General features: G+C 36.9%; 1 protein-coding gene across 1 annotated transcript in view; it reads right to left on the bottom strand.

The window, feature by feature from the left end:
* The window catches only part of AMTN (amelotin), a 31974-nt gene extending 21498 nt beyond the window's left edge, over nucleotides 1-10476 (bottom strand). Inside the window, exons 1-6 of the mRNA XM_006142975.1 lie at nucleotides 10423-10476; nucleotides 7475-7558; nucleotides 5936-6001; nucleotides 4594-4683; nucleotides 2742-2777; nucleotides 1046-1072 (exon numbers count right to left, since the gene is read on the bottom strand). Of these exons, the coding sequence (XP_006143037.1) occupies nucleotides 1046-1072; nucleotides 2742-2777; nucleotides 4594-4683; nucleotides 5936-6001; nucleotides 7475-7558; nucleotides 10423-10476 (357 nt within the window). The remainder of the gene's footprint in view (nucleotides 1-1045; nucleotides 1073-2741; nucleotides 2778-4593; nucleotides 4684-5935; nucleotides 6002-7474; nucleotides 7559-10422) is intronic.
* Between the last annotated feature and the right edge of the window lie 7827 nt (nucleotides 10477-18303).

Genomic DNA, 18303 nt, shown 5'->3' with positions numbered 1-18303 from the left:
GAAAGAGTTCATTTGTCACTATCAGATGCTAGAAAAAAACATTTTATCATAAAAATTAAAAATACAAGCCAAGAACTATGATCTTTCCTTTAATAAATTAGTGTCAATATTTATATTATTCTATACTGCATACATTTCAATAGTTTATAATGTTATACTTTTTACAGTTAAAAATGTACACGGTGGAGGTAGATAGTTGAGTGATACCTATTAAAGGCTGGAAAGGGTAGTGAGGAGGAGTGATAGAAAGATGTTGGCTAAAGAAAACAAAATTACAGACAGAGAAGAGGAACAAGTTCTTGTCTTATAAAATGCAGTAGAATAATTATATAACATATAGCTCAGGATAACTAAATAGGAAGATCTTGAATGTTTCCAACAAAGAAATGACAAATGATTGAGATAATGGTTATGCTATTACCCCAATTCAATCATTACACATTGTGTTCTTGTACTGAAATCACATAAATATGTACAATATTTCACTCTGTCAATAAAAATAAGAAATGGCTCTCTGAATAAAACTATCTGATGGCAATATATGGAAAACAAAAGCTAAGTAAAAATTAATGGAGGGACCAGCCATTGGTGTAATGGCTATGTGGCTGGACTCCCATGTAGTCAACTGTGGTTTAAGTCCTGGACCTGGTGGCTTAAACTCATGGTAGGCCCATGTGCGTTTGTGCCCCAGATCCCAAGAGTAGAATGGAGGAGAAGGGATTGCAGCATGCCCATTGCCTCAGGGGGTCATTTATACTTTCTGACTTTGTTTCTCTCTGTCTTTCTGGCAAGTGCACGCCCCCTATAGCAAAAATCTCTCAAGATAAAATGAATGGAAAAGTGAATACAGAACGATGATGACATCCCTGGCTAGAGAAAGGATGACCTAATGCTAGGACCTAGACAATACTCGGTTTATCATATTGCACATGAGACTCAGGGTTTGTGATCAAAGAGACTATGTGAGGACAGAAAACATTGTGATAGAAATGGAAAGAGTTTGAAATATTAGTAATTTTAATTATTAATAATATTATTATTTTACCAATTCCTCTGAGCTTAGGACAGTACCCTAAAAACAAAAGAATAAATAAAAGTTATTGAACAAATTTTAATATATTCAAGGCAGGATGTGTATGCATTTAACTTAAAAACATAAAATATGTCTAAAGAGAGATTTTATTTTGTATTTTCAATAATATGTTGTTTCCTTTGAGATCTGTATCACTTAAGTCAGCACATACTCTAACATTCATTATTTGGGTAATGTGAAGTTACCTGCTTTTTAAAAATTTTGTAGGGGGGCTGGCAGGTAGCGTGGTGGTTAAGGTGCTGGACTCCTACATGGACAGCCACAGTTCGAGTCCTGGACCTGGTGACTTACTGTCTCACTTTCCCCTTCTCTTTCTCTCTCTCTTTGGTTAAATTAAAAAAAAAATAATGATAGAAAAATAAATTAAAGAAATAATTAAAAATTATATTGGGTTGAGCTGGCAGGTGGTGTGGTGGTTAAGGGCGCTGGACTTCCCCATGGTCAGCTGCAGTTCAAGTCCTGGACCTGGTGGTTGCTTCTTCGCCTTCTCTCTCCCTCTCTTTCTCTCTCTCTCTCACTCTGCCACTAGTCAAATTAAAAAGCTAACTAAATAAAGTTAAATAAAATAATTCTTTAAAAATTATATTGGGTCATTAGAAAAGTCATGACACATTTTTGCATAGAAAAACATAGAAAAATACATCATAACTTTTCTGACAACCCAATATGTTTTCTATTATTAATATATTCATATTGCTGAAAACTTGGAGAATGCAGAAAACAGTGAAAAATATCCATAATCTGACCATTCTGAGTTTGATATACTTTATTATAGATGTTTTCCATACATTCCTTGTTTTACTTAATAGAAGTAACGTATTTATACAATTTTGGGTCTTGCCTTTTCTTTTAGTACTACTAAAAATCATTTAATAATGAAAGGCCATGTAGTATTTGTTCTTATGTTGCACAGTTTTTTTAAACCATTTCTTTTGGTCTTAAGATTAAGCCAACATTTTTTTTCTATTACAAATATTATTTTGATAAATATATGTACATGAAAATTTGCTATTTTTCCTATTATTTATTGGGATATGTAACTGTGGAAGTATGAGTTGATAGGAATTTTATATTTGATTCTGTGTTTAGAAGTAAAAGCTGTCTCCTGATACTGATATTTGATCTCAGCCCTTGGCCATTTCATCAATGATCTCAAAATTACTTTCTCAAAGGTAAACAAGGAGATAAGAGAGAAATGGCTTATAGCATTTTTAGTTAAATACATATAGTTAAAAATAAATTTGAGATAAAAATAAATCTCTAAGTCATTAATTCTTAGGTTAATTCTATTAACTTAATTTCTTAAGTTTGGTTTAGAGGTTTGCTTGATCTATGTGTGATTACCAATGGCATAATTATAAGCAAGTAGCTATAAGTATCTCCAGTTATTTATTTTTAAATTGAAAATAAAAGGTACTGTTCACAAAAGGTCAGTTTGAAGATTAAATAAGGTAATACATGTAAAGTACTTAGAACAGTGTCTGACACAAAATAGCTGCTCAGCTGGGGTTAGCACTTGTGTGATAATCAGTGTCTTCACAGTGTAAAGCAAATTGGCATCTTCATAGCTATCTGGTGAGTTGACACAAGACTAAATATTTCATATCAAAGTGATTTAACAATAAAAATGATATAAAAAAAATCTTACCTGGGCTCCAAGTTGTGCTACAATAATTGGTAACATCTGAAAAGAGAAAAATTTAGTAAAGGATAAATTCCAACTTGTAAAAAGATTGGATCCAGAGAGATTTAGAAAGCAGTTCAAGGCAAGAATTTGGTAGAAGTTAGTAAGTTAGATGAACAAAAATAATTTTAGTCTCAAGTGATCTACATACTGAAGATTATTCATGGTAGTAAGATGACAAAAATGCACAGATTTCTTTCATATGGGATCTGAGACGGCACATTATAATTTGTAATAGATATTTTGAAATGTGGAATTTTTTGGGAAGCATGTAGATTTTAGTCTTGTAATAGCTGTCTGGACACTTGGTTGTTAAAATGGAGAGCTGGTGAGGAATTGCGGGTGCCGTTGCCTGGTGACTCCTGGCCTCAGCAGAGCGCTTAGAACAGATAAGAATCACTTCATTGGTCATTTATAACTAACTACATTTATGAATTTATAGTTAAAAAAGATTTGCTATGGGGTTGGCATGCTCTAGCGTAAGAATGAGTTTAGAGTTTGTCAGTATACTATACTATATACTATACTATACTATACTATATAATATATACTATACTATACTATACTATAATATAATATAATATGAGTTATATAATGCCAACAGTAAAAAGTACGTACTCTTATGAAAATGCCTTATTTAATTAAGGTTCTTATCTATGATGGAAAAGGCAACAATGACAATAACAAAACCCAGCTAAGCTTTAGTACTTAGGCTGAAGGAGAAGCAGCACTTAGGCTTGAGAGAAAACAGAACTGAAGTATCCCTAAAGGGAAGTTGGAGTAGAAGGAACAAAAAAGACAAAAAAAGGAACCCACAGATGTCTAAGTAAAAACCTGTAATCAGAGTGAATGTAACAATAAAGAGAAACACTATTTTTCTTAGTTATTTAGTAGAACAACTATTTGAAATAATAATAGCTAATACTTACTGCATGCTCTTTTTTTTTTTTTGAGAGGTTTTTGCTGTAGGGTGCATGTACTCACCAGAAAGACAGACACAGAGAGACAGAAAGTGAGAAATCACCCCCCGGGGGGGGTCGGTGACCACACCGCAATCCCTTCTCCTCCATTCTCTCCTCAGGATCTTGGGCATGCATGCACATGCACCTGCTGTGAGTTTAAACCACCAGGTCAGGGACTCAAACTGTGATCGACTACATGGGAGTTCAGTGACATAGCCATTTTGCCAATTGCTGGTCCCTATTTTAATGCTCATTTTAAAGTTCAAGGAAAGTGAGTCAGAATGGTTAAGTAACTGGGCAACACCATACAGGTAGTAAGTAGAGAACCGAGGTTTGGCTAGAAGTTGTGTGGTCCTAGAGTTCACTCAACTACAGATTGGCCTGTCTTTGATAAGTGGGAGTCACTAACAGGCAGATAAAGTAAGCTATTCAGTATCAGGGCTGGCGGAGTTTGAGGGAGAGGGGTCCCCATCATAGCCTTTTCCTAGAGCTGTCCAGAGGTCAGGTATGGGGACCTTTGGTGGTGGCACTGCCTAGAAACATCAAAAAGTCCACACTGAGAATGGGGACTGATTTCTATTATTGACTGTTGGGGAGTTTCCTGTTACTCCTTATAAATGTATTCTAGTGAGATTATAGTATATATAGCATGTTCAGTTTTCTGGTTGTGTTTTTGGCAAAAAACCAAATTGCCAAATATTGTTCTGTATTCAGTAGAACATTTGTCTGCAAATTATGTGGGTAAGATTTTAAAGAAGCTTGAAAAATTTTTTTCTTCCCTTTTGGCTTACACTATAGAGAAATGCTCTTTAATACTAAGCTGAAGTCCTGTTATGTCCTGTTATTGAACTTACTTGTGGTTGCAGCTGGTGTTGTACATTCAACCTCCCCAGGGCCAGAGGAAGGGTCTGGGCACCTGGTGTCATCCCTGCAACAGGATTTAGCTGCGAGGAAATAAAGAAGAATTTTACTTTTTTTTTTTTTTTTTAAGTTTGAACATTCAGGAAATTACAACATACTTACTAAGTGTAGAATATGTAAAAAGTAAGAATTTGCTATCAGTACATGGTATTCTATTGCATGTGAAATTAGATATTGAGAAGAAATTCAGACCTACTTAGTCTACTGGTACAACCATAAAGTCCAGGGCCAACTTTCCCCATGTCAAATTTTTCATTGGCATCTAACTGATTTTCTTTGATAATTGCTTGGGTGGTTTTGTCCTTGCTTTCCTCTTTTGGCTACAATGGCAATGATTCCTCAATTTTTTTCTGATAGCTTAATGAAGAAATGAATTCCTTCATAGGTATCCCTATGACAGTCATGAGGGTCAGATTAAAATATTTAGTTTGGAATATGGCTAGTATCATATTTAAATCTAACCACTTAGGGGGAAAAATTCACTTTAATCATGAAAGGAACTTATTATTCTTCCCTAACTAAACTAAATTCTACAGATTATTTTATGAGAAGACTGAAGATCTTTCTACTCCTTTTAGTTGTTTTTTAAATACTTTTTTTAATTGTCAAAGAACATGTGTGCTTGCCAGAGAGAGACAGAGACAGAGAAAGAGAAGAAGAAGTGAAAAGCACCACCTAATGTGATGTGGTCATGCTGCAATTGCTTCCCCATTTCTTCATCCTATTGGGATTTCGGGCATGTATACTCACACAGCTTATTTTTCAAGTCACCAGGTCCAGGATTCAAACCACATGGTTAGCCATGTGAGATCCAACTCCCTTAACCACAAGCCCATTGGGGCAAGCCCTATTTAGCTTGATCTTGTTGGTAGTAGTCATGGTGTTTATATGGATGTACAGATGTGGTGGGCAATGAGGAAAGTATGGTGGAGGAATAGAAGAGCTTGGAGAAAAGTTGAGAACTGGAAAAATAAAGACTTAGAGAATTAAATAATTTCCTTTAGAGACTTTCTTATTAAGAAAGATGAGAATGAAATAATTTCCTTTAGAAACTTTCTTACTAACAAAAACTTTTTATGATGTATCGAAGAGCATCCATCTTTGACTTCTCTATTTCTTTCAACTTACCTATAATGAATATTTATCTATACACACACACACATGTACATTTCTGGATGCTCACTCTCACACTCACATGCACACACACATACACTCAACATTAAGCATTATATTTATTTAATAATGTGTATTAAAATGATATAAAGGAGTACTTACCAGTTGCAGGTCTGACCCCAGTGTGAGCAACTGTGTTAATGGTATTAGATGTAAGGAAGGAAAGACCTGTGGGATATTAAAGTTGATGCATGAGACAAGAGATTGTCTATTCCCACTAGTCTGTAAATGGTGGGTATCCTCAAGTAACCTACACTCCTCTCAGAAGTTGGCTTACTGTGAAGGGGAATGAAGGTGAAGCTGGAGGACTCTCACTAATGTCACCCCTTCTGTGGTCTTGGGAAGCAACCCTAGCAATGTGTCAAGTTTATTGTATTTACCAACTTAGAAACTTTTGTGAAAACTTTTTACTCTTATTTCTTATATATCATAAATATTCATTTCAGTATTTAATTTTACATATGTAATTATATATATATTATTATTATTATTATTTTAGATATTTTTAATACAGGTCAGGTGTGTTTGCCAGAGACACAGAGAGAGACAGAGAGAGAGAAAGTGAGAAATCATCCCCCCTGGGGGTTATGGTCACTCTGCAATTCCCTTCTCCTTCATTCTTTTCTTGGGATTTTGGGAATACATTTACATGCACCCAGTCAGTTTCAAGGCTCTGGGTCTGGGATTTAATCCATGGTTTGCCATGTGGGAGTCCAGCACCTTATCCACTATGCTACCTACTGGCCCCTATATTCTTATTCTATTTTAAGAAAAATTATATTTATTTATTTATTATTACTTGTTAGTTCGACCAGAGAGAGACAGAGAGAGAGAGAAAGCGAGAGAGCAAGCCGCCAGGTCCAGGACATGAACCACAGTTGACCATGTGGGAATCTAGCACCTTAATCACCATGCCACCTGTTGGCCCCTATGTTCTTATTCTTAAAGGAGATTCCTATATTGTTAGCTTCAGATTCCTTAAAGGAGGGAGACTGGCTCTTTATCTGAGTGTTCTAAAATATTTGTTGTTTAAAGAGAGAATGGTGGACTTTAGTATTATCTGATTGTACCATTTCACAAAGTGTAGTTTAGGTAAGGCAGGGTCCTTTATAGAGGAAGAGTTGGAAAGTGTAGTAGCCAAGAGATAATACAGCTTTTAAAAGTATTTAAATATGCTTTGAAGAAACAGATTTTATAGCAACACATCAGCTTATCAGCAACAATGACATTTAACTATGAGGAGATCTGCAGTTATTTTTATAGACCACCTCCTTATTCCTATCGTCTTGGGCAAACCCCAGATATGATATATCACAGTGTCTTGAGGGAAACATGACCAAGCTTTGTAAATGGGTACAGCCATTGCTTTTCAAAATTTATAAGATTTAGTTGCGAAATCAAATTATTATTCAGACAAAAAGAAAAAGAATTAAGGTGCTTTGCTTTTCCTTATTCAGAATTTTTATAAAAGTGTTCTCCCCCCCCATCTCCCCACACCACAGCCCCTCCCCACACACACACAAAAAAAAGAAGCCTCTCTTGTTTAGTCATGAGGAACTGTAAATCTTGATTTTTCATTCCACCAGCCTTTGCCAGTTTTCTTTGCTGGGATGTAAGTGTTCCTTACTGTGGGACTCTTACCTGTTTTGGCTGCTGTTGGTTTAACAGTATTGCCTGGTCTGGAGCCAGCTTTGTTGGAGGAAGTCCCGAAGCAGGGTTGTGCTGCTTCTGTGAAAACAAGTATTTGATGAGGCAGCAGTGTGTTTGAGGTTTTGTATTCATTTACATCAGAAGGTAACCAGTTATTCCAAATGAGGAAGGACTGGGTTCAATTGCAGCCCTGACTACCAATTTCTTTCTTTTTTTTTTTTTTTTTAAGAATCATTTTATTTAACTTTATTTACACATTTATTTAATTTGACTAGAGAAGGAGAGAGAGAGAGAGAGAGAGTTTAAGCAAGCCACTAGGTCTGGGACTTGAACCTCAGTTGGCCATGTGGGAGTCCAGCACTCCCAACCACCATACCACTTGCTGGTCCCAATTTAACTCAGAGAATAAGCCAGAGACCTATGATGGCCTCCAAGGCTCTCCATTCTGGGCCTCCAGTGCCTCTCAGATCCTCTGTACCACTTCATTTCTTCACTCATGTCTATATTCTTTGTTGTTTCCAGGACAGGTATTTTGCACAATTTTAATTCCTAAGGACATTTCATGTAAGGCAGGAGATAGAATTGTAGAGTGAGAAAATACTAGATCAGAGGGGGTGGGGTTGTGAGGGTAGGAGGGGAACAGTGTGGGCCAAAGGCACGTGGGATTTCTGGTGTTGCTTCCTGGCTGTAACTCCAGATCCTTTTTTGTAACTGCCTTTCTCCTTTGCCAGGACAAGAATGCACACTATGCACCATAGCTCTGTGCACACTTGGCTTTTCCCAGTACTTAATGATAAACTCCCATAATTTTTACTGCACCTTCACAAAGCTTCCTGCTTTTCTTTGGTGCCTGCCATATCACTCTTGTAATAGAAGTTTAGTTTTCTTCCAGGTCAGAATATTTTCCTAGCACATTAAGAATCACTGAGGTTTTGGGGTAAAAATATCCTTCCTACCCATATGGCCTACTTGTATGGTTTTGTTTTATAGATGAGGAAACTAAGGCCCACAGAAGCCAAGTAACCTGTACAGTGAATGGCAGAGCCAGGACTGGGATCTTCACACATGTTCTTAGTCCCTGAAGAAAGAGCCTTCCCTTTGTCAGATGGATCCCAGTCAGACTTTGAACCCGGATGTGTCCCAGAAGGTGAAGAGAGCTGGGTCACCTTGGTTTCATTTTAGATTTTCCCCCTTAGTTGTAAGAGGAGAGTTTGGGATTGCCTGTGGTTGGAGTTCCTTTTCAGCTGTACGATTATGTACAGCTGAAAAGGAACTCTCAAGCCTTCCATCCTGACACGTTTCTTCTAGCTCACCCTGCTCTGGACATCAAGGCTCTTTGCTATTTGTGGGACAGATAAAGCTCTCTCCTGCCTCAGGCTTTCACTGCTAGCTATTCTTTTTGTCTGGAATGCCATCTGCTGGATCCAACACCCTGAATGCTTTTTTTTAAAAAAATAATTAATTAATTAAAAAATTTATTATTATTTTATTTGAGAGATTTTTGCTATAGGGTGTGGGCACTCACCAGAGAGACAGAGAGAGACAGAGAGACAGAAAGTGAGAAATCACTTTCCAAGAGGGATTGTCATACTGCAATCCCTTCTCCTCCATTCTCATCTTGAAATTTTGGGCACTCACCTACATGTGCCCTGCATGAATTTTAAGCCACCAAGTCTGAGACTGGAACTGCAGTCAACTATGTGGGAATCCAGCAATGTACCCATTATGCCATCTGCTGGCCCCAACATCCTGAATGCTTTAAAAAATTAATTAATTAATTAATTTTTGAAAAATTTATTATTATTTTATTTGAGAGACTTTTTGCTATAGGGTGCGTGCACTCACTAGAGAGACAGAGAGAGAAAGAGAAACAGAAAGTGAGAAATCACTCTCTAAGGGGAATGGCCATGGCACAGTCCCTTCTGCTCCATTCTTTTAGGATTCTGTGCATGCATGCACATAACCCGACATGAGTTTTAAGCCACTAGGTCCAGGACTCTAATAGCAGTCATCTGTATGGGAGACAAGTAATAAAACCATTAAGCAATCCTCCCCTGCATATTTTTAAAGTCATGCAGTCTGGAACTCAAACTGTGCAGTCGGCCTTCTAAGATTTAGCCACCTTAATGACCACACTACCTGGCTGGCCCTTTCAATAAATATTTATTGACTGTATGGATGACTATAGAAGCATTAAGAGAGCTTGGGGATTAACTAAGAAGGGTTTCTTTTCCTGGTATTTCATACAAATATCTCACAATTTTTATCTTAATGGCCATACACAAGCATCTTGAACAGTCAAAGGGAAGTCCACTTAGAGGTTTAAACTAGTCATCTCTATGAAATAATGGAGGACAATTAGAGTAAGTATTGGAGTACTAGTGCTCCTTTCTTTCAAAAGCCTGTCATATGTTAGCACATTTTTGATGGAATGTTTTAACTAACAAATGTTGGCCACTGTCAATAATGCCTTTGGTATCACATGATTTGATAGCCTTTATAAAGTTCATACAATCTAGATATTTTGTATTTCCAATTGGGAAAATCAGGAAATGTACCTTACCTCTTTTGTCATGGGCAAATGATTAGTTGCCAAGAAAATCTTAAATTCCTTTTGAACGCTAAAGGAATCATCCACTTTGAGTAGATATAGTCCAAGGAATTCCTTGGTCCTCTAATGTCTGCTTTATTACTCTTCTGAAATAATTGAAATTCTATTACCACACAGTGGCAATAGAATTCTTAAAGTTCAAATGCATTGAAATATGCACAATACCTGATTAACTTATCATCTTTTGCCTTAGAGAATGAAAACAGAAAACTAAGGTCATGCATCATAGAACAGAGCAGTTTTGAGTAAGGGCAGAAAGAGGGAGAGGTCTGCAATTAAAGATGCTGTTAAGGCTGGTTGGCACACAAAATAAACATATCACACTTACTGGTAATGACTGAGTTGATCCTAGAAGACAAAACAGTAGAATCATAGTCTTCATGTTTCAAATTGCTACCTATAACAACAAAAACATGTTACTTTTTCACTCTAATTTTTTTTCCTTTTGAGAGAAGATAATACCAAAAAATGAATGTTCTACTTGAAACATGGTCAATTAATGTTACCTTTGTGTTCCTCAGGCAGAATGTACAGGCACAATATTCAAAGTCAAGTTGATTTCGCCAATTCACCCTGGTGAAAATTTTACCCTCAATGCTTTGTGAGTTTGTAGATGAAATTTAAACTCATGTCTAAGAGATTGGCAACTAAGAGACCAATCAGGATTTAGCTGTCAGTGAAATAATTTGGTTTCTTTCATTTCCCAACACTTCATTAGGTGGGTTATTAGCTGCAGACATTATGTTACTCAGTGTCTACCATTTGAATAGAGGGTATTTGAGGGAGACATGCCTTGTATAATTAACAAAAGTGCAGACAAAAAAATTCAAATCCTTCTTCACCTCCATTTCCTTCCCAAACAATTTCCCATCCTGTTTCATCATGTGTAAACTTATCAAACACCAAAATACAGGGCTCTATGTATGGTTAAAAAAATGAAGTTTATTATGTGTATAGGGGGTCTTCAAAAAGTTTATGGGAAATGGAATTAAAGTATGGTTTTATTTTGGTTCAGAAAAGAACTGAAATCTATTTTTTTCATTTATGCACTTCTCATAAACATTTTAAATACTGCTCCTATTACTCTGTAACTTACTTTGTTCTCTTAATAAGTAATGAACAACTTTATATGTCAACATGTGTAGTGTTATTTATTTATTTAATGGTTACATTATGTTACATTTTCCTTTTGATGGACATTTAGACTATTTCCAGTATATTTAGAATTATAAAAGTGTTATAATGAACATCTTCATAAAACTTTTTTTTTGTACATGTGTAAGTATTTCTGTGTTATTCCTAGAAATACTATACCGTGTTAAAGGGTGTATACATCTTAAATTTCAGTAAATACGGCTGAATTGCCTTTCAGAAATGTTGAATGGTTTGCTATATTGTAAACAGAGAAAAAGATACCTCAAGCACAAGGGATCAACTGAGGTTTCCTTCACAAAAAACAACTAAATGTTACCCAGAGATTTCTGGGGCCTTGAGTTTTATCTGGAGTTTTTGAGATATGCCACAAGGGAGGTGTGGTCTGTTTGACAGTTTCTGAGACAAAAATCAATGAAGAATCCATCTGTGTCATGCCAGTATTTCACATGAAAGGCCATCTGAGATCAACCTTTTTTCTTCACAATACAAAGCGTCCGTTAATGAAAAGTTGGCTGAGACCACGAGGTTGTTCTTCAAACTGTTCTCCAACTATTGAATTAATTTACTAATCAACTTTGTTACTGTCAGATATTCTGCTAGAAATGGGAACACTATTTAGGAAGGGAAACAGAGGTTAACAAGAATAACATGCATGGTAAGTGTAACAATAGGAGTGTTCCCAGGTGTAAAGGAGAATGTGGTTAATTTTTTTGGGGGAGGCAGAGGGTGGAGTAGAGGAGGCTTAAAAGAGAAGATTTAGGGCCGTTAGGTGGCAAGGTGGTTAAGGTGTTGGACTCCCACATGGCTGACTGTGGTTTGAGTCCTGGACCCCACGGCTTGAAAATCATGCCAGGCACCTGTATGTGCATGTCCAAGATCCCAAGAGGAGAATGGAGGAAAAGGGAATTTCATCATGGCCAACCCCCTGGGGGGTGATTTCTCATGTTCCTTCTCACTGTCTCTCTCTGTTTCTTTGACAAGTCATGTGCCCTATGGAAAAAACCTTTAAAAAAATAGAAAAGATTTAGTAGAGGAGGTAACTTAGAGTTGGGTTTGGAAAATAAAAAGTTCCTTGGGGCCTGAAGGTTGCTTAGTGCCTAAGGCACTCCTGGACTCCCATGTAGTTGACTGTGGTTCGGTCCTGGACTTGGTAGCTTGAAACTCACTCCAGGTGTGTATGAATACTTCCCAAAACCCCAAGAGGAGAATGGAAGAGAAAATATTGTGTCATGGCCATCCCCCTGGTGAGTAGTTTCTTGCTTTCTGTCTCTCTTGTCTTTGTCTTTTTTGTGATTGTACATGGCCTATAGTAAAAATCTCTCCCTCAAAAAAAAAAAAAAAGTTCCTTAAAAATTCAAGGGGGCCATCTGGGCAGATCAAGGGTCTAGGTGTGAAGGAGTGACATTATTGTTTTCTAACACTGGAAAGAAATGAAGTGAGGCTAGCAGAAGATAGGGTTGAAGAGATACTTAATTCCAGTTATCTAAACAACACTTTTATTTTTGTCTCTATTACTCATTTAGGCACTTGCTTTGGTATTATTTTATATGGCTCCCTCATTTCTCTACTGTTTATTTCTCTTAAACTAGATGGAGAGTTCCTGGGCCTTGTCTCACATTCCTTTAGAGCCTTGTGTTTATAATATTGCAAAGCATTAGATGGTTACTGCATGCTGATGAATAAATGGCAGAGAGGTGTACTGTGGGAATCAGAGCAAGATTGAGCTGAAGAAGGACTTCAGAGATGGGACTTTGGTGAGTTTGGAGAGTAATGATTGATAACGCAGAGAATAGCATGGTAAAGAGGAGATTATGAGAGAAACAATGGATATTAAAACTGAAAATGTGGAAGGGAAGGAACTTTATGTTTCATGGGTATTCATAGGCAAATTCCTTCCTTCTTGCATTAAGTCAGTTCTTTTTCAGTCCTTCATTTAACATACACTAGCACTGTGTTTGCAACCATTGTTTCAGTCCCTGGGGATAAAACACTGACTGGAAAAGACAAAAATTTCTGCCCTCACATTTTGGTGGGGGAAACATAAAATATTCTAGCAGGTCTCTTATAGGAGAGGGAGTCCATGACACTGGGGAGTATACTTCCCCTAGGCATTGTTTTCAGTGAATGTGCAGGATTCAGGGGCTTTTTTTTTTTAACATTTTATTATTCTTTTTAGTAGAGGCAGAGTTGGATTTGATAGTGTTTTTCTTGGGTTTAGATGAGGAGACTTGTGTTCTGTTGCTAGTCTAGGTTATGGTTGTAGTGAATAACTACAACCATAACCTAGACTAATTGAATCATTGTAAGTGTCTGGATGTCAGGTGATTCAGGGACCTCACAGTGCATTGATAGCTTGTTGCAGACATGCCTTCAGCCCCAAATTGGAGTGGGACATGCCTTAACTAGGAAACTGAGCAGTCAGTGGGGTTAGACCAAAATAAACAAGCAAAATTAAGAAGTCTGAGTAATTTCTTAGACAAATTTTAAGTCTGAAATCAGGTAACTTGGTAGTCATGTAATTATGGAGTTGGACATCAAGAAATACATACTATAAAAGGAAAAAAATTCCCAGATCATTACAAAACAATAATCATCAGCCAAAACAATGAGATAATTTATGTTTTTGACACGGTTTAGAATATGGGAATGGCTTTAAGTGTTTTATGGACTAGGTGGTATCTTTTAGCCCTGTTGGTATAGGCATTCCTTGATTTTTATTATAGGTTTTCTTTCTCTTTCTCTTTCTTTCTCTCTTTCTTTCTTTCTTTCTTTCTTTCTTTCTTTCTTTCTTTCTTTCTTTCTTTCTTTCTTTCTTTCTTTCTTTCTTTTTTAGAGTTTTTTTGGCTATAGGGTGCATACTCTTGCCAGCAAGACAGAGAGAAACAGAGAGATAGAAAGCGAGAAATCACTCCCCAGGGAGGATAGCCAAACCACAATCCCTTCTCCTCCATTTTCCTCTCAGGATCTTGGGCACATTCCCCTCTATTTTTCTCTGATGCTCGTGCGCACACACACACACACACACACACACACACACACACACACAGTATGAGTTTAAGCCACCGGTTCCAGGACTTGAACCACAAGGGAGTCTAGTGACATAGCCATTACGCCAACTGCTGGTCCTGATTTTTATTATAGGTTTTAATTTGAAGTTTCTTTAGGTTTTAGTGAGAACCTGATTGAATCTATGCTCCATGTCCTTGGAAAAATGCACATATGCTTATCAACTTAAGGGGGTTCATGGATCTCCTTAGAGCCCAACTGTGAAGGCTCAGGTTAAGACTCTCTAGTTTAGGGCCAGCAGGTGTTGTAGTGGTTAAGGCACCGGACTCCTATGTGGCTGACTGTATTCAAGTCCTGGATCTGGTGACTTGCTTTCTCACTTTCGCTCTATCTCTCTCTCTTTGTCTCTCTCTCTCTGGTGAGTGCATGTGCCCGGTAGCAAATGGAAAAATAAAATAATAATAAATAAAATTAAACAAATAATTCTTTAAATAAAGAGTTTCTGCTTTAGAGGAATCTTTGTGGAATTCTATAGTAATTTATGTGATCTATGAACTTCCTAGGATTTCTCAAGCCAAGAAATAAATCTTTCCAACTCTACCATGCCCAGAGATATAAGAAGATTTTGAATTATACAGACCCAAGGCACTCTTGTAAATTCCAGTCTAAAAGCAGTTGTCTGGCAATAAAAAGATATATGTCCTTTCATCACTTGATAAGTCAATCACAATGTCAAAAGGATTCAAGGCACATAATTACCATTAATTATAGTATAGCTTGATTAAATAAGTTATATAAACTAATAATTGAAAATGGCATCCAGCATTTCCTGATGCATTGTAATTCCAATGGTAACCTGTTAGATATAAACCTTTGTGGTACGGGGCCAGTTACTGTAGCACGTGCTGGAGTACAAAAGTGAACAAGACAGTTCCTGCTTACACGCTTATGGGAAACAGCAATTATCCAATCACCATGTAATGTAATACTGGTAAAATATGTCTGTGCACAAGAGGTCAGAAAAGAGCCACAGTGCGTTTCATCATGTTTTCTGTGTTTGCTCACTGTGTTCTTTCTGCCTGGAGTCCACTTTTCATCTCTGGCTGTCAATGCTCTTTCGACTCATCATTAAAGATTCTTCTTTAAGTTACCACCTTCAAATCTTTGTTCCTGTAATTTGGACTCAATAATTTCCTTCCCTGAAGCTCTGTGGATTCACCACTTTTTTATTTATTTGATTCTTCCTTGGCTGATGCTACTATTATTTGTGTTGCTATTTTAAGTAATTAGATTTCAAGGAAGATTCTGTGTCTTGAACAACTTTTATATTCTCTGTAACTCCCAGGGCAGTATGTTATATGGGATAGATCAATAAATGTGAGTTGAACTGAATTAATACTTGTTCACCTTTCTGAATTTATTAAAGTATTTAAAATTGTTAATCAGTTTGTACTACCTCTGAGGAAACCACACTTGGTGGTCTGCAGTAAAGGCACATTTCTACCAAGTAATTTGAAAGATACCAGAGGGACAGCCATTGAACTGTGTTTAAATTATACTACATAGAGTGGCCAGAAGGTGGTAAGGTAATTAAGGTACTGGACTCCCACATGGCTGATCATGGTTCAAGTCTTGGACCTGGTGACTTGCTTTCTCACTCCCTCCCCCTCTGGTAAAATTAAAAAATAATAATGAATAAAATTAAATGAATAATTCTTTAAAAAATATACTACATAGAATAAAACTGACCTTTGAAGTTTTGTGAAGTTATCAGGAAAGTAGGTCTAGCCTTCTTGGCAGGATGAATGGCCCTTGGTCATTTGTGGTACTAATTCAATATATAATTTAAATAGAAATAATGCTATACTTTATCCAATTTACTCATGCAGTGGGGTAAGCTTGATAGAGTACAGTTAACACTGTACTCTGCCTATGTGGAAAAATGTAAACTAAACATTAGAAATACATACTTATGGATTTGAAAAAATGCTTGGGTGTGATTTTTTTTTTTTTTTCGAGAGGTTTTTGCTATAGGACCCATGCCTTCACCAGAAAGACAGAGAGAGACGGAGAGACAGAAGGTGAGAAATCATCCCCCCAGTGGTGATGACCACACTGCAATCCCTTTTCCTCCATTCTCCTCTCGGGATCTTGGGCATGCACGCACATGCACGCAGCATGACTTTAAGCCACTGGGTCCAGGACTCCAAACATGGTCAGCTACATGGGAGTCCAGTGACATAGCCATTATGCCGACTGCTGGTTCAAGGGTGTGATTTTTTAGGATAGGAAAGAATTTCTTGCAAATGGGCAATAAATAAGGATGTTGAATTGTAGGATAAGAAACACAGTACTAGTCTAAAAAAATTTTTGTGATTTCAGTGTTTACATGAAAATATGCTGCTTTAGAGAAGATTCTGGAGTAAATTGGTAATTTATGTAGTTTGAGTCAATTCCATCAATTAGGCTGTTACTTTCATTTTTATAGAAGTAATAGGGAAAATATGTAGTTTCAAAGTGAAATGAAAGGTCAATATGGGATTTCATGGTGTCATAAGGAGATTCTGTAATTTCAAAGTTAGATGCAGAGTCAATGTAAGGTTTGGTGCCATCATAGAGAGACTCTTCTGTTTCAGAGTTGTTATAAGTATAGCTGCTGAGATGTTGCAGGATAGTGTAGTGTGTAACAAATGTTAGCCTGGAATTCAAGCTGGAGTTGCAGTTGTGGAGATGGTGATAGAAGCTGCTTTAGAAGCAGTAACAGCAAGGGCAGTGAAAGTCATAGTAGTGGTTTGGATGTGAGGGTAAGAGCTTGGAAATGAAAAATTAGATCTGGATGTGGACTTATATAGTGGACCAAAAGAGGAAAAAAGTAATTTTGATGATATAATATTTGTCCAGTTCATCCAAATTTGTAGATTTTGATGAAGTTTTCTGTGATCAGATTTTTTTTCAGAGAATTTTTTTTGCTATAAAGCACGTGCACTCACCAGAGAAACAGAGAGAAAGAGACAGAAAGTGAGAAATTATCCCCCCCAGGGAGAATGACCCCACTGCAATCCCTTCTCCATTCTCCTCTTGGGATTTTGGGCAGACACACACATGCGTCTGGCATGAGTTTTAAGACTCTGGGTCAAGGACTAGAACCGGGTTGACTACATAGGACTCCAGCGATGTTACCATTATGCCACCTGCTGGTCCCATGATCAGATATTTTTTAACATGGCTTTGGATAACATTGAGGTTGGTTTTTTTTTTTCCTTCATGAGTTTCAGATTTTGGAAAATATTTCAAGAATTGAAATTTTGATTGACTACAGGGTTTTGTATGAGTTTTTGGAGAGCAAACTCCTGACTGAACAGGTATTTTAAGAGCCTTGAACAGCACACTTTTTGCTTAATAGCTGCTCTTGGATCACTACATGGAAAAACAATACTCAATGAAAGAACTGAATTTTAGATGAGTTAGCCCTTTGCCTATTAGTTATTTTGAGTGTTTTTGTGCAGAGCTAGGTCTTAACTGAACAACTATTTTGGATGAGCTTTCTACAGAGAACAATCTTTTTGATAATTTTGTTTTAGCCAAGTTTATTTAGAGGGGTGTATTTTGAATAGTGCAGCTCTTTGTATATTGGCTTGCTGCAGAGATCTTGTTTTGAGGTGGCTCCTACCTAAACAACTTTTTTGGACAAGAGGACCAATTGCAGATCAGCTTGTGTTAGATGAATGTGTATAGCACCAGGCTTGAATGGACAACTGCCTTTGGATGAGCTTTGGAAAAGAAAGCTCTTTCTAAGTTAGTCTCAGATGAATTTCTATAGCGTCAGGTCTTGAACAATAGCTGTTTAGGGGTGAATTTTGCTTGGGCAGTTGTTTATTGAGTACGCATATCCAATGACTTTGTACAGAGCCAAGTCTTAGCTAAACAATTGTTTAAGATACATTTAGGATGATACTTTTTTTTTTTTTTTTTTTTTTTTGAAAGTTTTTTGCTATAGGGCGCGTGCGCTCACCAGACAGACAGAGAGACATAGAGACAGAAAGCGAGA

Source organism: Tupaia chinensis, unplaced genomic scaffold (assembly GCF_000334495.1).
Source record: "Tupaia chinensis unplaced genomic scaffold, TupChi_1.0 Scaffold000086_1, whole genome shotgun sequence".
In the NCBI taxonomy this organism is placed as follows: Eukaryota; Metazoa; Chordata; class Mammalia; order Scandentia; family Tupaiidae; genus Tupaia; species Tupaia belangeri.
The sequence above is the reverse complement of the archived record's forward strand: the minus strand, read 5'-3'. Positions and strand labels throughout refer to the sequence as shown.